The 23,776-nt window shown below is 32.1% G+C and overlaps 1 protein-coding gene across 1 annotated transcript; it reads left to right on the plus strand.

Moving 5' to 3' along the window:
- Positions 1-1,285: 1,285 nt before the first annotated feature.
- LOC119661889 (protein obstructor-E) lies at positions 1,286-22,606 on the plus strand. Its single transcript, XM_038071393.1, has 6 exons — positions 1,286-1,385; positions 1,594-1,659; positions 15,720-15,906; positions 16,646-16,764; positions 21,786-22,182; positions 22,247-22,606. The coding sequence occupies exons 2-6, from the start codon at positions 1,620-1,622 to the stop codon at positions 22,392-22,394; spliced, it is 891 nt and encodes a 296-aa protein (XP_037927321.1). The 5' UTR covers positions 1,286-1,385; positions 1,594-1,619; the 3' UTR covers positions 22,395-22,606.
- Positions 22,607-23,776: the final 1,170 nt, after the last annotated feature.

The following is a 23,776-nucleotide window of genomic DNA, read 5'->3' on the forward strand; positions in this document are numbered from 1 at the left end:
GCGCAGCAGAAACCGGCCGATTCACCTTTGTATTTGAGTGCATGACAGTGTTGGCACTGATTGTTTATAGCACCGATTACAATTCGTAAATGTGACGAATAGTCGATATCCGACTCATATTCATATTGTTTTTTTTGTACGTTATTTATACCTTTATATATACGTTATTGTATGTTATTTTATAATTCTTCCTTTTTGTGTGTGTTCAAGTGAATTCAAGGATGGTTTAGATTCACAATTATACCTATAATTATACTGCGGAATTTAAATGCACTAAAGCTATGCAATTTTAAGATTCATTTTAGATATTTTAAACTTTTTAAACAAATCAAAGTAAGCATGGATAAATTTTAAATTTCTAATATAAATGTATATGGATACCAAAAAATAAAAAATTAATTAAAAAGACATTATCCAGTGGGCCAAATTGTGAATCTAAACCTTCCTTGAATCCACTTGAACACACACAAAAAATTTCATCAAAATCGGTTCAGCCGTTTAGGAGGAGTTCACTGTCAACACACGTACAGAAGAATTATATATATAAGATAAAAAACATGATTTATAAATATTATAAGGTAAATGCTGAAAAAATATATAGCATTAACATGTCATCGAAAACATCTGAATTAAATCAAGGTTTATGACCTAATTTAATAATTTGTTCATCTATGGATCTGTTTGGGATTGATGTTATGTACCGTATATACCGTGAAAAACACTGGCGCCTGCAAATTATTTAACTAACAAAGTAAATTAGATCTCCGGAGATCAGTGATCAGTGATCAGCTTTAATCACAACTGAACTTAGTGACGAAAAAAGCATTCGCACATGCGCACGAAGGTGGTTTGGATAGCCGAACGGTAAATTCGAAACAGACTAACAACAACAACAACAAATCTCAACAATTGAAAGGTTTAACAACAATGAACACAACAACACCATAAACTCAACTTCAACTTAAACACAATATTAACAGTTGCATTTATTGTGTAACACCTCCCACGCCGCCATGCCACCATGCCACCAGGCCATCACCACGCCATTACCACCATGGCCTTTCGAGACCATAACCAGAAATCTTTATCAAAACGTGATTTTATTCAAATGCGCGAACGTGTAAGAGAAACAAGATTTAAAGCTAAAACGAATTAAGCGAAGAAAAAACAACTTCTACCAAAAGCCGAAGTGAGGAAAATTTGAATTCATGCACACTCAGTTAGGAGAAGGCAGCGAGAGCCAGTCCATATTTAACATGGAATAAACCTACCACGGCTTCTAGTCTTCAGTGTGAGTGTGCAGAGTGAGGAACGTAGTGTTTATTACCAAAAGAAAAAGAAAAAAATAAAAATAGAAAAAAGTGCAAAAGAAAGAAAAAATTCAGGTGCAAAGTTAAAAATCATTTAAATGCAAATTTGCCACGAATTAAAAAATATTTTAGAAAAAATTACTTAAAAATAAAAAAAAATAAGTTTTGTTAAAGATTAAGAAAAACTAAATACGCGTTATTCAAAACGCTTTAAATAATTAAATAAAAAAAAATTAAATTGCTTTACTATTTCAATAAATACTTAACATTTTATATTCTACAGTTTTGAAACACACATCACCATTCAAAATGGCGTTTCTGAAATTATGTATATTCACTCTGGTAATAGGTGAGTAAGACGAAATGTTTCGAAATCAAGTTACACATTTTTCGAATTTGGTTCAAGTTCTTGCATGTAAAAATTTAAGTAATAAATAGATCTCCTTGGTCTATATAACATCTTTACTTCATGTATGCCATTATAGATTACCAGGAGAAAGTGATCATACATTTACTTAAGTATGTATGTACTTATTTCGGTTATAGAGTTCAGTTCAAGCATAATTTTTTAGCCGATTGAAGTTACGATTGACTTATTAGGGTCTGAAAATGGTCCTACCATTCTAAAAACTATTTGGTGGCGTATTTTGATCTAAAATAAATTTAATACTTTACCGTAACGAACCTTTAATGTGTAATTTTTAATAAAACGTTTTATTAAAATATACTTAATTGTTTGAAAAGAGATTGTGGTTAGAATAAGGCGTCTCTGATCCAAAAGCACTAAATGCTAATAGTCAGTTTTTCATCAATTGATTACTTATTATTTAAATTGCTCATATCAGTATTGATTGGAATTGTTGTTCTCGTTGTTATTGTTGGTATTGCTATGTAATCTCGCGTTTTTCGAGATAAGTTCCTAAGTATACATCGTTAGTGAAAATGACTATAAACTATAAGCGAAATATCGGCGCAAATAGAGTTTATTTTTAAGAATTTTAATTTAAAAATATATATATAAAATATACATTAAGACCGAAAAGCTTTCGGAAATTCTCATTTAAAATTCGCGCGCTGTATATTTTTCGATATTTTAAGTTTATGTAGTTTGGCAGCACTGTCCTTAATTACTATGCCAAAAATGAGCGCGATCTGTCAGACAGTTCGTTTACGGCAGCTGTTGAAACCAGTTCACCTCAGTAGGGCGTTGCGAAAAAAACAATGGAAAAAAATATTGAACAAAGAGTTTGCATCAAATTTTGTGTTTCGAACGAAATTTCGTGTGCAGAATCGTTGCGAATGCTACAAAAGGCTTATGGGGAATCAGTTTTATCGAAAACTCAAGTTTATGAGTGGTACAAAGCCTTCCAGGACGGTCGTACGACCGTCGAAGACATTTCGCAACGCACTACTGAGGTGAACTGGTTTCAACAGCTGCCGTAAACGAACTGTCTGACAGATCGCGCTCATTTTTGGCATAGTAAATAAGGACAGTGCTGCCAAACTACATAAACTTAAAATATCGAAAAATATACAGCGCGCGAATTTTAAATGAGAATTTCCGAAAACTTTTCAGTCTTAATGTATGATACATGGTTGTTAACGGCTAGTCATGACGGCTAGTCATATATGCACTGGGTTCCGCAAGGTAGACGCGCTTGTTCTTAGAATTAGATCCCAAAATCGTTCTTTACTGAGTGATAAATTTCATAATTTCATTCGATTGTACACACAGTCAATACAATGAATGAAAGGCGAATTTATAAAAAAGGGTTCTCTAGGTAGAAAGTGTACGGGATGAAATAAGACGCTGAACTCAAAAGTGCGCATTTTATATAATTTGAATTGTCAGTTCTTTTATAGGTCTGAAAGTGGGGTTTGAAAGCAAATGTATATAAGCATATATATCTCCATATATATAACTGTTTACATGAAAGAAATATATGTGCCTATGTACTACATTTCTTTATATATATTATATATATGGTTTTTGCATATATACACTTTTAAATGTACTATCCATGAAACACTAGGAGTAAGTTGTATCCACACTATATGTTTTTTAAAGAAAAAAACTAGTTTCAATCTTATTGTTATTGCAAATGAGAATAATTGAATTGAGTAAACGATACATTTGAAAGCGTTACATTTTCTCTAACTATACGTCAATGTATAAATGCTCTCCACACATGGAGTATGCAATATTCAAGTTTACTCTTCAAAGTCCCATCAAAACATTATTGTTTTTGTAACCAAAATGCATACACAAACCAAATATGAATGCAACAACTGATTTTCAAACACCTTTAACATATTTTAATAAAATAATATGTCTGAGTTCAATGTGTCTGATTTTATTTCTAATGCAATTGTTTTGATTCTAGATAGTTTTGAAGTTCTTCTAAATTCAAAGTACCACATATGTGCGAACTATGCTCTGACACTGATGTTATCATAGTACTGTAGAGGAATATTGTTTAATAAGTTTAAAGCTAGAATATTTAGTTTTTTAAAATTGACTTCTTCGTCCTCTACTTATCCTCTATCCTCTCCCCTCTAACTCTACCTTGTTTTGTTAATACGGCACCCAAATCTAATTCACACAATCACTTTATAGTTTTGCGGGAATAACTAATATGAATCTCAGGGCAAATCTTCTTATAAATATTATGTTATATGTGAAAATTTGATCAAATATGGTATTTAATTTTTTTAGTAAGTCAGTAATAGGGGTGGTCTTTCATAATTTGCTATTCATAAAGTTGTGAACTCAGTTTTTGTTACCAAAAAATATTTTGCTAAAAAATGTTGATGGTTAGTTCGACATCTCAAGTTTCTAAAAAAATGTTTTATCAAATATAAATTTTAATTCTTTAAAAAAATATTTTATTCAATAAAAATTTTTGTTTTTAATAGCAAACAATTTTTGTCTACAGAGCCGGGTAAGATTCGTGCATAATGAACCACGGATCTCTCAGTATACTAACCTATAATAGATGTCAAAAATTATTTATTTTATTACGTTATCATGTTATAGCATAAATATACTATATAAGTATAAAAAAAATTTCATCTTCCTCTACCAAAATATTACAAAATTTATATTTCTTTAAAAACAAATGTTTTTCGAATGAACTTAAAAGTGAAAGTGTTTAACGATCATAAATATTTATAAGACTATTGTAAAAACGTTAATTTAATACAAACTATACAATAAGAAAAAAAGGAATAATTTAATTGAAATAGCAAAAATTATATTTATGCAGTTTGAAACTCAATTACGGAACATTTGCGCTATTCCGTACATGCAATTCTTATTAAAATGGATTTCCTACAAATTCAGAAGCAGTTTTCAATGAAACCCTTTTAGGTTTATTGCCTGAGGTTATCCATACGTGATTTTGTTTATAATTTACGTCGATGAACTTAACGTTCAATTACTTCAGGTTTTATTGGGTATCAGTATATATGTATTATCGCAGTTTCATTAATGGTCCATGTGTGACATTACCCCACCTAGGTTCGGTCACTATTGCACTGTTTTTAAACTTGACATAAGCGTACGAACAAAACGCAAAAGTAACTAACAGAAACGTACGGATTCACATTTTGCCAATGAAAAGAGATCTAGTTTAACCGGCCGTACTCGTATTTCGCATTAACCTGAGATGTTTTAGCGTCCAATGGCACATTCCGCATACGCACTTGTTGAGATGTCCATTAACGAAGTAAATGGATTTTTGGTGCCTTTGCTTTCGGTGCAATTGAAAAACAAAAAAATTACTTGTTTTTTACATGCTCGTATCTTACATCTTATTTCGATATGAATTTTAGATTGTATCTGGGAGCAAACGTGTTACTGATTCCACCTTTGTTGTTCACCTTGAGATATATTTTTGTATGAATAATTGACATAATATAATGCAGTGCTGCAATGCTGCAATGCTGCAGTGGAAAGCAAGGAAGTAGATTAAGTGCATTTATGTCACATCTGAAGTAATAACTGAGAAATTAATATTTAGTTTTACATTTAATAAAAATGTTACAAATTCTCAATATAGTAAAGATAGAAAAGGTGTGAACATATATATAGAAATGGCTTAATTATATAGTTGTTCAAACAGAAAAAGTTTTTAGACCAAAAGTTTTAGATATTCTTTACCTAAAAATATCCAATCACTAAACATTTTTTGAGAGAAAAATTTTTCAATTAAATGTCTTACATTAACTTACATTACATTACAAAATAAAGTGTCTTATATCATGACAATATTTCTGAATATTGAAAATTAAAGCAAATACTGACAATCTGAATGCTATGTTCAGTACACGACAAAGAAATCAAAGCCCAAGAAATATAACAGTCAGTAATTTGGAAATAGATCACAAATATAATGTAAAATCTAACTTTTGAGAGAGAATATAACGGTTGGCTAGATGAGTTGTAATATAACTTTAAATATTCTAAGACCATTAATATAAGGAAAGTTTAGCTTGAAAAATAAAATTCTGCTTTATAAATAAGTAATTAGACGCAACTCCTAACGGACGAGTCCACATAAACAGCTTCATTACGGCCCGAGATGGAAAACTATTGACATCAGCAGAAGAACAATTGATCCGATGGGTTGAGCATTTTACCGAAACATTGAATAATCCGCTAGGACTACAGCCTTGTACAGATCAACAAATACCACCTGAACGTAATATTACTCTATCTGGAATAAATTACTCAACACCAACAAAAATCGATGTCATCATTGCTATAAAGAATCTTAAACGCGGCAATTTACCTGGAAACGATAACATTTGTGCTAAATTACTGCTGCGCGATATAGAACGGACAGCCACAATATGGCTTCTACTTATTCAAAAAATTTGGAACGAGGAATCCTTACTCAGTTTGTCGAATGAAGGTGCCCTAGTGAAAATCCCCAAAATGGGAGACACCAAAGATTGTAATATTTATCGAGGCATAATTTTGCGAAAATCAATTCGGATTTCGGGGAAACCGCTCATGCGTCGATCTAATCAACACAGTCTGCATTGTGTTCGAGCAATGTAACGAGTTCCGGACAACAGTATACGCAGCCTTTATTGACTTCAAAAAGGCGTTTGATAATGTCAATAGAGGATTTCTTTGAAATATTTTAGAGAAAGAACAAATTCTACCAAAATAATAAATGTTATTAAAGGAATGTACGCAGGATTCAAATGTCAAGTATTGCACAACGGGTTGCTATCAAACACATTTGAAGTAGCCACCGGAGTAAGGCAAGGGTGTATATTATCACCACTTCTATTTATCTTCGTGGTGAACGAAGTGATGGGAGCGTCCTTAATAGGCAACAAAGGTATCCAGTAGAATCCATTCATGCAACTGGAAGACGTGGAATATGCATACGACGTTTGTCTACTCAGTCATAACATCAGAGACTTACAAGAAAATATTGATATGCTTAGGATAAATACAGTAGTCGCCGGCCTAGAGATTAATCGCAACAAGACAAAAGTAATGGCTGGAGGATACAGCTTAAACTTTTCACCAGTTGTTAAAAAAAAAAAAGAAGCACTGGAATGCGTGGATAAATTCAATTATCTAGGTAGCATAATCGGAAATAAGAGCGGCGCGGACAAAGACATTGACTTTCGTTTAATCAAAGTCAAAACTGTATTTGGCATGTTGCGGTTGTGTGGCACTCTAATTAAATTTCCACTTGCACAAAACTTCGCATTTACAACTTCAATGTAAAGTCTGTGCTATTCTATGCCTGTGAGACTTGGAAAATAACAAGAGAGATTAATATAAAAATACAAAGTTTTGTGAACAAATGTTTACGACAAATATTAAAAATATGATGGCCCAACCGCATCACAAACAGCTGCTACTGTTGAGATAAAAAGACGTAAATGGTGCTGAATAGGCTACAATCTCCGTAGACTCAATGGAAACATTGCACGCCAAACACTGAAGTGGAATCCTCAAAGCAGCCGTCGACTTGGAGCGCCGTCTAAAACTTGGAAGAGGACAATTGCATAGAAGAACTAAGAGAAGCCAATTATTCCTGGAGTGATATATGCAGAGAAACAAATAATAGAATCCGATATAGAACAATGGTGGAGGCCTTATGCTTCACTGGGAGATGACGATAACAAGAAGAATTAGACCTAAGCTAGACCTGGCAATGGTGCTTTATCGTATTTAAAAAAAAACTGCAAACATCAGAATTTTGACTTGAGAGTTAAAACGCTGAAATTGTTTGATCTTGTCTTTTGTTTGGTCTGTCTTCTACATTTACAATTCGTGAGCTCTCAAATCAAAAATACACTATATATTCCGTCAGGAAGATATGCTAATTTCAAATTATATTTCTGGAACATTTGTTCGATGGAAAATTTGTTATAGTGGATCACCAAATAAATCACAAACACTATTGAGCTTTAGGCACTAATTGGCGTTTCATTAATCAAATAGAAATTCCAAAAATAAAGGAAATTAGCACTAAGTTTTCATCTAGGATACGCAAAATATATATATGTGAAATCGTTTTCATCAAAAAAGAACTTTTTCCAAAATTAATATGTTATGCTTTCTTTGGATATGTGCATAATTTAGTTCTGTTTAGTTTAGTTTTCAGTTTTTAAATCAACCACTAAGATTATTAAGAAAAGTTACTAGTGATCTACTTTTATGTCAGAATTCTATGCCGAACTGGACCATGACTAGGTACGTTAATTGTATGACTGAAAATTACCCATTAAGTTATCTAAATATTGCTAAATTCAAATATATATTTCCTCAATGAAATTAAACAGAAACATTTAACATCATCAGCTATTATCTATATTTCAAATAATTGCAAGTATGGGAGTTGCGGAAAGATTTACAACTTTTGTTGCAAATCCTAACGATGACATGAGGAGCATTATATCAAATTGCTTGAAATAACGAAGGAACACAAACTCTACGTATTTACCATAAGTACAAACAAGTACATGTATAAGATGGGAAGTAAGGTGGTGTGCATAGAAGTATTCTTATTTAAGATACTAAATGTGCACTTTGGACTGCATAGACTTTGGCATCAAAATTTGATATTTTAAGTGTCATTTAATTAATCCCTAAACACTAATTGTAACTACTATTTGCCCTTCACAACCTATTTTGTATATCATTATACACTTGAGTGTACACAAAATGGATTGTAACTGTGAACCTGTCAGCCACATAACGTAATCACATTATTCGTGATTAAACAAAGAAATGCAGATTCTATAAGATTTTAGTTGGATTTTAATTTTTCTAACACGTGATACTGCAGATTTGGATTTATTGATGTCTTACCTACTTGTTATTATCATATTATTTTTCTTTTTAGAAGATCTGTAGCACCATTCTAAGTCCCACCTGATAGCGCCATTCAATTTAATTTCATCTTAATTCTGCTAAAATAATAGCAAGAAAACGGTTTTTATATTTTTTTACATGTCAGTTGTATGCGCCAGGCTATATCGATCGCGTGAAAACAACTTTCAAATCTTTCACTTTACTTTCCTTCGTTAACAATAAGTTAACCTGTATAAAATAGGTTTCTAAGCGCTCCATCGATGTCAAGAGAAATATACCAAGTTGTCTTCTTTAATTACACTAGTTTACAATCAAAAATTTCCAAAGACGAGACATATATTTTCTATAATGAAATTTTCTGCAGAATTCGAAAATCACAACGATTTTTTTTCCTGTGTACCGTTTTCGAGTCATTTGCGAAAAACCGTTATTTTGATTTCTCTTAAATCTCTTCTCTCGTCATACTGCTCATATAGTATTGGATACTATATATATATTGTAAATAAAAGTGAAAGTTTAACGTCGAACGTGGAACGGCATTATTGCAAAGTGTATATATATATATATTATGATGCGGTATATGTGTGCTTTTAGCAAATTTCTTATAGTTATGTTAATGTGTAGGATTTGTTTCTCTTATAATTGTTCAAGAATAATCTCCCAAAGTTTTTGCATCCTAATGCCCTCAACATCGTTTTATTATTGCAGAGATATGCTTATGTTCATCACCTTCTGCACCAAGGAAAAAATGGAAAAAAATTCACATGAGAGTGCAAGAAATATATATTTTCAGAGACGTAGTTGTGCCAAGAATTTTGTAATTTTCAATTAAATATGAAAGAACTTCTCAATAATGTGAATCTCTTTCGATACCGAAAAAGCCGATAACCGTTTGTTTAAACGAAGTTCATGCTTTCAAATCTTCTTTACTCAACACAGTTTTCGGATTTGTGGTTGCGAATGAAATCAATAAGGTATTCGAAAGCACGGCTTTCGTTTTTTTGCAGGGCCTTTAGGTCATGTTTTATATGCAAAGGTGGCAAAACTATCTGACACGGTTCAATAAGAACTTTATTCGCGGTATTTTGACTTTCTATTGTGTGAACTTTTCTTTTTGGTGAAGATGAACATATGAAATGATCCTTTGTTGCTTGCTGTCCCATAAACACAGAAAACAACAATATTCCGTAAAACCACGTTGCAGACCAGTGACAATTATAATTCCCTTAAAAAAAGAAATATTACGTGTGAGTACATTTTTAAAATCAGATTTCCACATTTTTGTTATCTTTGATTGTACTTTTAATTGAATTCGTTGTATTGAATTAACTTCAAAACTTCCGCGACTTCATTATAGGTTTTAATGGTATAGTGGGAAGTTCTTTGCCATTGTGAATTAATGGAATTTGATAGAATTTTTTCAAAAAATGAGAATAAGCATTACTCTTCTTGTGACATATTTTTGGGGAATCACTGAGTTTTTGGTATATGTAAACTTCTGGTTAAACCATTTAATTCAATTTATGATATGAAATGATTTGTGGTTTCATCTGTAGAACTCTCAATTGAAACGTTTTCTTTTAATGAAGTTGGTGGAGCAGTCGCTTTGTTTCGTGGAACTGGTTCAATTGCTGCTGCTGCTTCCGGGTACGTAGATTTCTTATTTTCTTTGGTGACCTCACACTTTTAAGATTTATTACACAGAAATAGTACTGCGATAGCATATATACTATATTCATTATGTATAAAGGTAGTTGTTCAGCTCGAAAATAATAAAAAGTAGATGTAAAATCAAAATTTTTGTAAAACAGAAGACAATATAAGGTTTGTAAAAGAAACACTTTTATTAATTAAAATTTAAGTTTAAATAACACAATAAGGAGATTGTAAAAACTATTTGTCGACTTCACAATTCCGTAGTGTCCAGTCCAGTCATTGTTATACCGCCGAGGGTGATAACTTGATGTTGTTGTTGGGTTGTTTCTAATAAAAAGAAATAGTAGTATATTTTACAAAGTAATAGAGAAATCATTATTGTTTCAAATACGAGTGAATGTGTTTAATTATCCACAAACCTTCCTATAATAAGGATTTCGATAAACTTCAACTTCACACGTACCACTTTCAGAGTCACTTTCCTCGGAATCGATACAAAATCGATTAGGTCGTTCTTTCATTACAATCGTATTGTAGTCACTGTTGCTCTCCTCCTCACTGGAGTAATCCGAATATTCAAGCAATGGTCTATTACCTATGTTTGACACTGGTCTGTCTTCTACATTTACAATTCGTGAGCTATTTAGTTCTGGATAGAGAAAATATATCAATAGAATCAAACCAATGATAAAAACCACCGGCGAAAGTAACATCAAATATCTGACAGGAATATAGAGAATTTCATAATTTTCCATTGGTAAATTAAACCATAAACATATAATTATTAGGGCTAGAAATACGACGATGTAGGTAGCGATAGTGAATAGTGCGCACTGTCGATTAATTGCAAAATTAGGCATGTTTTGATATTCTTTAAAACATTAAACATAGAAAAATGTTAGTTAGATATTTAATCAACAATGAAGGGACAGATTGAACTTACTTGAAAATGCTCCAAGCGAAGCGTTGAATTTATTAATCAATTTAATGGTTTCTTGATAGGAGTAGGCAAATTTAGAATTGAATGTACGTACAGAAAAATAAAGCTATAGAAATTAATTAATTAAAAATTTTTATAAATTAAATTGAAGTTTTGATATATGATGAACTCAGCTGGCCAACTCTGTTAATATGGATGAAAAATATTTCAAAAGATTAATTCAAATTAAGTTAACATTGTACAGACGGGAACAAAAGGTGCAGAATTTTAAATTAAAACAAATTTAATGCAGTTTAAGGAAAGGACTCATATATTTTCTTAATTCTAGACGTAATTTTCTACTATTAATGACAAAACAGGTGTTTTACATCTTTTAGCTTCAATTTTCATCGATTTATCTCACAAATAATACTTTTACACTGGGATGGGATAGTTTTCTTTAAAGTTGAAAAAATAAGATTTAGTCCGTGACTCTATTCTGAAAGACGATGATGTTGATGTTTGAATTTTTTTAAACATAGAATATTTTTTTTAATATAATATAGCAAAAAAACGTATAACAATGTATTTTTGAGGATCCATCAGTAGCTAGTCACGAGTCTTTCGGAAATCTTTTATTTGATTCTAAACATTTTCAAAATCGATTTTTAAAAAATCAAACTTTTTTGATTATATTTCCTTGCCGTGTGCGTATTCCTTACCCGATTTGCATGTTTACTCTTTTATAGTATTCTAGACAGATATTTAATGGGTGATGTAAAAAGGTCAAAAGTAATATTGCATAGTGAGGTGAATATTGTGCTGTTTGAATATCGTTGTATTAAAAAATGAGCACAACTTTTCCTGTAACTTCGAAAACAGAGGCCTGGTTACACTTGACTAATGACTAATGATTGAATACAATGTAATAGAAAAATATCTGGTAGAGAACTGAAACCAAAGAATTAATACTTTGAGACTACGATCCATCTGGAATTACAATCAGATTGATTCTTGTAAGATTCCAGCTTACTTATGGAACTGCATGAACACTATACATTGCCTTGATGTATTTAGTTAACTTTGTAAGTAATTAAGTGCAAAACTGATTTAATGGTGTATTCTAAAGTAACTATGTGTTCACGAATTGGATTTCTTATTTATTCAAATTAATTTTAAACTCCAACCCAAGATGTTGGAATAGCATGTACAGGGTGACTGACGAAAATTGCAACAAAGTAATATGCTCTATTTTGTTTATTTTTGTTAAATTTAATGAAAGATTAATGAAAATATGCGAAAAGAATTTTAAGTTTTTAATTTGATTAATTTTGGTTAACTACGGCCAACTTTTGTATGAATTTTGATCTTCAAATAACCAATGAAGCTGGCGCACGTTGCCCGCAAATGGCTTTGTTTAGTACCAACCCTACTTTCTTAAATACCCCTGAATGAGAAATCTAATGGGTTTATATCAGATGAACATGGTGGCCACTTCTACGTCGATTTCTGCGGCGCCGTAAATGCAACTCTGTTGTACTCGAATATTCATCCGGTACAGGTACTTGCCGAAGTACCCGAGCCCAGAGAGGAGTTGCGTCAGGTAATAGTTGACCTCGTCGAACTTTCTTGTCGTTCAGACCACTAAATCGGGGATGAGTCTTGCAGTCCACCTACTACTAGTTTCTTGCATTGTGTGTTTCTGGTAACTTGTGCTCACGCTGTTGTTGTCGTTGTTTTGGCAGCTTAATCATGCTCGCCTCCATTCGATGGCCAAGAGGTCGATGGGTATTGCGCTGCTGATCACAAGAACTGCCGTGCCGGATACCGTTCGGTAAGCTGATGCTACTCTGAGTGCCGCTGTTCTCTGGACTGTTTGGAACGCATTGCACTTTTGATTAATCTGTAAGGTGTTTGACCATATTTCCGAACCGTAGAGTAGTACTGCATTCACTACTGCCATTAGCAATTTTCGTTTACCTTCGGTTAGTCCACCAATGTTTGCCATCAGCTTGCTTACGGACGCTGAGGCTTTTAAAGCTTTTTCGACAGCATGGTTTATCTGAAGATATAAATCACGGATCGTTGTTTTTAAGCCATTCTTGGTTGACGTGTGCTTTGTGCGATGGTATATTGGGTTGACTAACGCATGCAATTGAAATGCTCATCTGCCCAGGGCTTTAGTGCTCCCTCTAAAATAGAATTCCAATAGATTTGGACGTTTATTTTTACCCCACGGTCGATGAAAAACCGTGTTACGACGGTCTACACCATCACCATCGGTTGCGCCTGCTTTCTGGTGGCCATTAGTATCTCTAACTTTTAGACAGACCTCTCTGACAAGTAAACTGGATCATTTTGCGGCAACCCACAACCTTGGTCAAACGAACCAACATTTTGGCTCTTTCGACTCTAACTTTTTTCGTTCATCAGTGTGATCATGCACTTTTTTCAACTTCAATGGCTTTAATCCAAGCCCTTTTTGAAATGTGTTCCATCTTTTCTCGTGATACGTTCAGCTTCTTTGCCATTTGATTACAGCTTAGGCATGGGTTTCGCACAGTTCGCTTCTTCACTTTACGAATCATTTCTGGTGTTGGTACTATTTTTTTTGGTCCACTTCCTGGGCGTCAGGCAATGCTACCAGTATCACGGTATCAAGCTATGGTAAGACACACAAATGATTTGTGCACATTTAGGTGTTGTAGGGCTCGAACGATGACCACATGTGTTTTTTCAGCAAAATACAAAGCAATCACATTAATACGATGAAACTGCATCACATAAACAAGACAATGAACTATTAAATTAATTAATTTTGGTCTTTCTGTCATTATTGGTTTGTCAGCTAAATAGGTGCGAGTTTTTTGCAATTTTCGTCAGCCCTCATGTATGTAACAAGCTTGGGCTCAGTAGTTTAGATGTTATAACTTTATAACATCTGTATATTCCAAAGAATATAAATGAAGCGGATTATTGTTTGTCGTGAATTCATATTATAAAGTTCTTTTAATGTTTGTCTGAACCATTACTGTGAAAATGGAGTAAAGTCCTTAAGCTGTGATTATGAAAATCTATTTGTGTGCAATATTCCCTTTTGGAGCTCAAACATTGTATTAAGATCAGAATACTTTATGCTGTAGAGAATGAAACTAAAATGTCACCACTTCCTTTTTTGTATTTTTAGAATAGTAATCACCACATTCACTTAATTTTGCTCAATTACAATGTATGAAAGCAAATCGCATGGCATTAGAATGTTGCAAAATTGTACTTTTTTATGATATTTTTGAAAATTGATTGGGTAAATCTATCTGAGTTTTCTCTGAATAATGTACTTGATTGAACTGAAATTTATGAAATTCATATGTCCTTATATGAGTAAACTAAGTATCATTTCCGAGTATTCGCAATGGCTTTGCATGAGCTTACAAATAACACAACGTCGTCTTAGAGTGAGAATGATGTAAAGGATTGAGTGCTTGTTGAAAGTTCATCGATTAATTTGCAGTTATTCTTTTGCAAAAATATTGTTGCTAGAAGTAAACAAAGTACGTAAACGTGTCGCAGCAAATGTCCTTATGAATAGAATATGTAATCATCGCCACTTCCTTGGCAAGTTGTACATATTCTCAGCCCCTTATGTACGATTTTTAAAGTAATTGCATTATTCAAGCTTTGCTATTTTTTAATATGTTCTTCTGTATAATACTTTTGTATTATTCTACTTTTAGCTAATTTAATATTTATAAAAGTATTTGTCAGTCAAACTGTCTGCTGTATGCAGAACGCCCGCTTGCAGTGAGAACGCCCACGTCCTCGAAGTGGGTGAGAGGACGTTGGACATGGAGTAAATGCGTCATGTGCTCCTTGTTGCATGTGAACAAAAAACATTTTTGCCAATATTTGTCACTGCTGACTTTGTTAGTAATTGTTTCCTTTCACATACTTTTTACTCTCATTTCAGGAATTTTTCTTTTTAGCATCTCGTACGCTTCCATTTATTATTCCATTGTTGTTATTTTTTGTTAGTTTTGCTCGTTGCAATTCCATTTTATTACATTTTTATAAACAAACACTGCTTTAGAGCTGTAGATATGCGCTGATGTGGATGCACTGATATCTTTGTTTTGACAATTGTTCACTTTCAGTGCTGACAACTGCTTCATGACAATGTTGCCACTGCTTGAGTAACACTGAATATTTCTATTGCTACTTCCAGTTCCAGTTAACATGTCAGATAGAAATTTTATACGTAAATGAAATGCTCGAAATGAGGACATAAATAAAAAAAACTAATTTATCCGAAGACTTTACAGCGTCATATTGGCGTCGAGCGATGATTCCTTAAAAATTGATATAGTTTTTCCGTTTGATTAATCACAGTTGCTTTCAATTGCTTTCCTAATGATATTTAATGGACTATAATTACATACTATTTGTTTTCCTGATTTCGGCTATATATGACGAATTTTATTTGTTACAGGTTCTGCTATTGCCCAGCGTTCGAATTTTCGTGTAGGTGCGGGTCACCCAACATCACAACGCCATCTACCTAAGCGACCAACTACACCACCAAAAACAGAAGAAGCATACGAACCAACGACAGAGTGCCCAGATGCAAATGGCTTCTTTCCTGATGGAGAACAGTGCGACAAATATTATGCTTGCAGGTCAGTTTAAAATATAACTATAGAAAAATATACAAGTAAACACAGTGAAGACAATTTCTGTCTGTACAAGAGAGGTATAATGCTAAAAGATATGAAATCATTGCCAACGTAACTTGCAAACAAAATTTAGTTTCAGAATAATACGCCACTCAAAAGACGTGTACCTTCAATTGAAGTGCCGAGTTTTCACTGTACAACTCACAGTGCTAAAACTACAATAAAGCTTTTTCCGTCCGCTTTGAGTGCTTAGTACTCTGTATTTCTGTAGTATTTAAAGGGAGTTAGGAATAATTACATCGTTAAAAATACAGATATCACTGTTGTCTTATTTTAATCATTATTATTTTTTGAGACCTACTTAAGGGAGTTTTTACTGTATAGATATTTTTTAAAAAAATGTTATATTGTATGTATTTATTATATTTATTTACATTTTAAATATTTGTGTTTTGATTTCTAACTTAAATTCCTCCACATCTGCCATTGAAAGGCTTTAATTTGCTAACCTTTATTCAGAAAACTGTGAAAATCATCGTTTAAGAAATTATTGATGCTCAATTTAACAGAAATAAATTCCTTGTTACGGTCATGTGCATATATCCTTATAGTTCTCAATTAAAAAAGTAATATGTTATTTTAATTAAAAAAAAAATAATATAATATTGAATTTATATATACATATATATGTTTAAAACAGAAAAAGAGTGATTGTTTTATAATAATATTCTTTTAATTGCAGTGATGGTGTGGCTACAGAACGTCTTTGTGCTGATGGTATGGTTTTTAACGACTACAGTCCCATCGAGGAGAAATGTGACTTGCCTTACAATATTGATTGCACCAAACGTTCAAAATTACGTGAGTAACTTTACTATGCAAAGTTTTGAAAAAATGTATAAAAATATTATTTTGAACGGCTACCCAGCGGACTACTCAGGTTTCAATATGTGAGGGAGAAACTCGTTAAATATTGCAGCATCAATAAATATTTCTAATTTGTACCCGTTTTTAAAGTGGATATCATGTCTTTACTATTACAGTTACATATCAAACTATAAGTTGGGTTAGGCTATAATGGCGTTCCTAAGGATCTATTAAAATCGATTGTCTTATTATATAAATCACGATAAGCTTTAATCCCACTGGAGTCTTTAATAAAGCCTAAAATGCTCTTTAAGGAAAAGTTTTATAATTGACTAAAATCAAGAGAAAATAACTACAAAATATCAAGTTATGCTGTGTCATAGATCCAATCATATATTTTTGATTTCTGTGTAATATAATCGGATAATAATTTTGGAACCGTTCTAAATACCAGACACTTAAACGCATTTTCAAGTTATCTTTTTTTTGTACAATATTATAGTATAGGCTGCCTTACGAGATTTTACGACTTAATACATAATTCCCAAGCTGAAGAATTAGAGTATTTGCTGAAAAAATGAAAGTCTTGTACAGTACAAGACGATGAAACCAAAATCCAAAGAAAATAAAAGTTAATAATGTAGAAATAGAATGGGAAGATATTGTGAAATACTTAGATCTGACTTTTGACAGAAGATATAATTGGGTAAAAATTGGGTAAGAGTGGGAAACTTGGGTTATAATATAAATCTGAATGCTCTGAGACCATTAATACAAGAAAAGCGAATTGTGCAAAACTCTGTTTTGTAAGCAAGTTATTAGACTATTAAGTGGTTTGCAATCTAATCTTTAGTTTATAGTTTACAGTATTTCCACTATTAAAAAACTAGTGTTATACAAGTGTCTGTGACCACTTGGATGATCATTGTAGCAAGAGCAGCATTAAATTATGATGATAAGTCTTGCATGTCTTTGCGATGGAATATATAGCGCATTTGATTTAAGAGAGTCCAATTCTATAAATAAGCGTAAGTTAGATACTAACTCGCATTTCAATAAGCAAAAAAGAGAAAATATATATACAACTTTTATTATCAGAAATGGATATTTATACTTTCAATGTAATATATTTAAAAACTGAAAACTAACACTGAATTTAAGAGCGTCCAGGTCGTCTAAAAGAGGTCTCAACTGAAAACAACAATTAAAAAGTCCACGATATTGGGTTGGCTGATCCAAAAATTAAAATACGTGAGATAGCAGAGACATATTTCGGTATGAAAAAGTTTTCGACAAGATAGGTGTCGTGTTTGCTAACAACTGACTAGGAACGACAACGACATCGTTATTCCAATCATTGTTTGAAAATGTTTATGCACAATCTAGTTGACTGTTAGCCTCCAGTAGTGACAATTGATGAAACATGGATCCATTACTTCACACCTGAAGGAAAACATCAAATCAGAGTATGGAAAGAGCTCGGGGTTAGTGAACCCAAATAAATGATCACAAACTCAACAATAAGCTGGAAAATTTTGGCTTCCGTATTTTGAGATTTAAGTGAAATAATTTTCATAGACTATTTAGGAAAAGGAAACACAATAACATCAGATTATTATTCAATAAGAAAACCAAGAATAAATTTGGTAGTTTTTTCTTGGTTTGTCGAAGAAAAAAATTCATGCCCTACGTATTCTCGATATGTGGCTCTCTGTGACTATTACCTGTTTCCAAACTTACAAAGTTGGCTCCAAGGAGAGAGATTTGCATCAAATGATAAAGTGAAACGGGAAACTGAGGTATATTTTGAAAGACTTGATAAGTCGTATTATTTATAAAGTATCGACATGTTAAAAGATCGTTTGACTTGATGTGTCGAGGTAAAAGAAGACTATATTGAAGCATAAAATATAATTTTCCAAAAAAATGCGTTTTTATTACTTATACCAAGTACTCATCAATCCACCTAGTAGATGTGAAACTTTGTTTAAGTAAAATATTAAAAAAACTGATAAAATTTTTATTACGTTTGGAATACTTATTACTAAATGGCTTAGATCAATTTGCGCAGATATGCAGGATCATTTAATACATGATACACATACATGTTAGCATTATGTACAACTATTGTGTTTTATTCATATATACATAATATCATGTTAGGATTTAAAAAGTCCCTTTACTCTCATATTTAAAATAGTTTATTGAGCATTAACATGTACACACAATATGCCGCGGAAGTTTATATACAGATCGATCCGTCAACACTGACAGAGAGGTCAGTGTTTAAAAAGCCGGTGATAAAACAAAGGTTAAATTTTTTAAAATATCATATCCATGTTTTCAATCCCAATAGAAAGTTTTTAGGTCCTCACTTATTGTCTCTGAATCAACAGTTGTTGTAGGTGAAGAGAAAAACGAAGGAAGACAGATATTTTACGTATTTAACTTCATATAAAGCACTTTCAATACTAAAATATCCTCTTTCCATTTTATTAGTTATTAAAATTGGATTTGAAATTTTTAATAAAATTAGAGAAAAATTGCAAGTATTTCCTGCAACCCAATTCGGTTTCAATTTAGTTTAAAGAATTTCATTTAAATGAAAGAATGATATGAGACTGATATGAAAATTAATTATTAAATTCCAGAAACTCAGCATTTGAAGTTAAATGCAGTATCACAGACTCGTTTTACGACTGACGGAATGACTTAACTTATGCTTTATTATAACTAATATGAAGTAACAGAAAGATTTATATTTTGAAGCCGATTATTGCTATACTTATGTCTGTATGTAGTGTATTATTCATCTATTATATGATTCAATGCGCAATTTTGAGGTTTTCACTTTGTATCCAAAATGTCAAATGTTCCCTTTAAATATTGACCGGAATTGGCCATCGACCTCAATTCGCGTAGAAGCACTTTTTTGCACCTGGAACACATTTTTAAACGAAAGAAGTTAGCTAGATACCTAAGGCAAGATTCGCTGACGTCTTTCATAGTTTTGGTATGAAAATCTTACTTAAAGTTACTTATTGCATGGTAGCTTACGTGAAGAAATGGCCAAATATGAGTAAAAAAAACCAATATATTTTATATAAAAAAAACCCGAAAAGCGTAGTGAACATAATGAAATATTTCGGTATTTCCCAAAGTCCATCACATGAACATCACAGAAAATATTGCTAGTGTAGTTTCCAGTAAAGCAACAATAAAGGTTAAAACGGAAATTATTAAGCAACTCGTTTATAAATGGAAATACAAAAACAAAGATGAAGTGAAGAGCAACAATGTGCCACAGCCTATAAACATAAACGAACATTTTAAAAGCAATAACCATTGCACAATCCTAAATTCAAGGGATGCCTGGCTGATGTCGTTGAATGGAGCTGTGTTTAGTGCATGTAAAATGTATGAGAAAACATGTCAAAAACTCAAAAGGACAATACATAGGACAACAGTCACAGCAATAACAACAACAGTAACATGCCTTGAATGCTATCCCCTTCATGGAATGGAGTGTTGGTTTGCGCCGACTATTGCTCGTCTGATGTGGTATGGTCTGGCCCGGTATGGCCCGGTCCGTTCGAGTGGAAGTTGACTTTCTGATAGTCAAATGTCAATTAAAGTTGTTGATTGTTGTGGTTTTGCAAAAAGGACACTAAACGAACTAGGTTGTTGCTTGAATGAATTACTAACGAAAGAATGAAGACAATAATGAGGGATGGGTGACCGCGTGAGAGTAGACTATAGTGTGCAGTCTACTTGTGCAAAGAGGTGTTTGGCCACTATGTGTTTAGCTAAATTGACAATGAATAAATTTTAACGTTACGCAAATAAATACCATATGTGCACAACTGTGTGAATATCCACTCCCTTATCCATATATCCAAGGGATACATCCAATGGAAAGGTAAACGCTCTATGGTAGTTAATGGGGTGTACAGATAAATAAGCACACGCATCAACTGTTGCTAGTCGAAGTTACTGAAGGGAGTTGGTATTCCGATGTCAACGTAAATAAAAAATGAGAGTCTCTCTATTGGTATATTTTTACCGATCTTATACTAGTGTCTGAATGGCACTTTTTTTATTTTGATTGGTATTAACTATTACATTCAATTAAAGTAAAATTAACGATTGATTGATTTCTGAAGGCAGTGTAACACTGTATTCTATTTCAGACATATAACCTCGTTAACGAATAAATATATCTTAAAATAATTTCAGATTCAGGTTTAAGGTTATGATTGGTATTCAAGTGGCTTGAAAAACAATTCTTGTTGGAATTTTTAAGTTATTTAAAAGTTGGTTTGTGAGTAGTAGTATACATTAAGCTTGCAAAAGTTGATATATGATTAAAATATCTTCACTTAATAATTTTTTGTGTTTAAATTGTTTTGCTTGAGTGTTTTAGTCAGATTTGTCGAATCTCTTAATTTCGCTATTTGGTTCTAGCATGTTGGAATTCAAAGTAGGATGTTACTTTTATTCAAATTATGGATTAGCTATCTTATATTTTTTCAAATGTCACGAAATGTTGATATGTATATAGAAATACATAATTTAAAATCTATAGTAGCAACAAATGAGAATCTTTATTCAGTTTTAGAATTTAACTATCATTCATACATTTTGTGTTGGTAAGATTCTTAAGCACTATGAATGAATCTGTAGTTCTTTAATGTAACTATTAACATTAAACTGCTTATAATACAAAGGAAGATCAGAAAATTCTCCTTTTTCTAACAGCTGCTACAAGAATTATATAGAAGATGTTGAAGTCTAATTTTATGTCTAAATGCAAACCCTGGGTCTGCATGCAGAACTGTCATTTAATATCTCTTCTTTCAATATTTTACCAATTTTTACCTATTTAACCACTCTCATTAAATCAATTCATTCTTATTGACCTTACGACAGATTATATATACTTAAATTAGAATTTGTTAATTAATTACCAAATAATGTTTTTATAATGTTTGTATTTTTTAATTAAAATTATTTAGAAACTCCACAACCATCGCAGCATTGTCCCCGAAAGAATGGTTACTTTGGTCATGAAAAGGCTGGAATCTGTGATAAATTCTACTATTGTGTGGATGGGCAATTTAATATGATTACTTGTCCTGTAGGACTTGTATTCAATCCCAAAACTGGTATTTGTACATGGCCGGATGAGGTTGGTGTCACCGGTTGTAAGTCGGAGGATATATTTGAGTTCGAGTGTCCTAAGGTAAATGAAACTATTGCGGTTACACACCCACGTTACGCTGATCCTGATGATTGTCAATACTTTTATGTCTGTGTTAATGGTGAAATTCCACGTAGAAATGGTTGCAAGTTGGGACAAGTCTTCGACGATGAAAAGAAACACTGCGAATGGGCTCGACAAGTACCAGAATGGTGATATCACAATATTTAAATACAATTCTTTTAAAATAATAATAATTTATTTTTGTACTTATAGTGCTGATTGGTACAAGGATCGTTTGACAGATGTTGAGTTAGAAGAATTGGAAAATCCAAAACCCAAGGTTAAAAAACCACAACGTACGCGCGGTCCTTCAAGGCGAAAGCAAACGAAAGTTGCTCAAGAGGAAGATGAAGAGGAGTAAATGCTGCGATAGCTGCAACAATATTAACCCACTTAAGAGAACTGGAGGACGAGTAATAGCTTTAAGAAAACGTTGCTTTATTTTCAAGTAGTTTTTTTTTTAATGTAAAAAATTGATTTCCATTCGCTTTTTTTTTTGATTTGGCTGTATTCACAATACCATAAATTATAGATCTATATATTTTTATTGAAAAAAATTTATAACTCTTATTACTTCTTGTAGTTTTAATTAGAATACCTTGCTTGTTTCAAATAATAAGTTTTATAAATCCTAATAGCAGACATGTAATGTGCTGTATAAGTAATATTAATTGGAAATAACACCCTAGAGTAAATGCAGGATCAAGAAACCATAAAATAACCTCTTTTAAGATTATCATAATGGAATAGTAAATCAGGTTCGAACAATCCCTCATTCTTATTTAGTTTTATAATATTAAACTAACTTAACTTGTATTCCAAAAAACTGATATTTATAACTTCTTGATCAGTATATGGACTCGAAGAGACGGAAGAGCCGACTCTCCACTAATTATTAGCCTTTTGTTTTGATTTTGGATTATGGAGATAGGTTCAATCTTTTTGCTGTTTGTAGTCAGGACAATTATAAGTACATTCTTTAATCGGTAAGATTCAAAATCGTATTATTGAAATTTTATGATATTTAAATCAATTAAAGCGAAATTATTTATATTTTTGTGAGTTGATGCTAGAACTGTAAAGATTTTGAAATGTTTATTTATGAAGTGCACAAAACATTAAATTGCACATATACAAAAACCAAATAAGTAAAATTTTTGTTAAAAGGTTTCTTTTGGATACTTTTACACTCTGTATCTTGGTTAATTTTGAACGGAATATATATTCGCAAAACATTAAATGGCCTTGTTATGACATTCAAAAATATATGGACAGATAATAGTGGACCTATGCTTTTATTTATATTTCAAGTATATATTCAAGTATTTATTTGAATGTATTATATATACCATAGTTTTCGATAATAGCTGTCATAATCTTTTACTAGCACTCTGCTTTACTATAAGAACATTTTTAAGTTTTTGTCGTTATGGTGGACACAATAAGAACAAATCTTCTTAATGACTAAATGAACAGGAAATATTTTATGTATGTCAATGGAACTAATGTCTAATGTAGTTGCGGTTGTGACCATCTTATAGTGTCAAATTTTGAACAGCATCAGCATTTTCTCGCCCAACAACTGGATTTCTTCGTTTCTAAAGTACTGTATTGTTGATAAAATGAGGTACGGGTGCAAACTCCTTATACTGGCGTTTCACAGTTGTAGGATTCGATATTGTTCTGATAAACCACATCGAAAAATGTAATAAATCATATCACGAAGATTTTTAAAAGTTATGA

The sequence above is a fragment of the Teleopsis dalmanni genome, chromosome X, assembly GCF_002237135.1.
Source record: "Teleopsis dalmanni isolate 2A chromosome X, ASM223713v2, whole genome shotgun sequence".
NCBI lineage: Eukaryota > Metazoa > Arthropoda > Insecta > Diptera > Diopsidae > Teleopsis > Teleopsis dalmanni.

Bases quoted from the DNA above. Each gene is read 5' to 3' on its own strand.
- LOC119661889 (XM_038071393.1), top strand. From the start codon at position 1,620: ATGGCGTTTCTGAAATTATGTATATTCACTCTGGTAATAG. The intron at 1,660-15,719 runs GTGAGTAAGACG...TATTTGTTACAG, and splicing joins TATATTCACTCTGGTAATAG to GTTCTGCTATTGCCCAGCGT. The intron at 15,907-16,645 runs GTCAGTTTAAAA...TTTTAATTGCAG, and splicing joins GACAAATATTATGCTTGCAG to TGATGGTGTGGCTACAGAAC.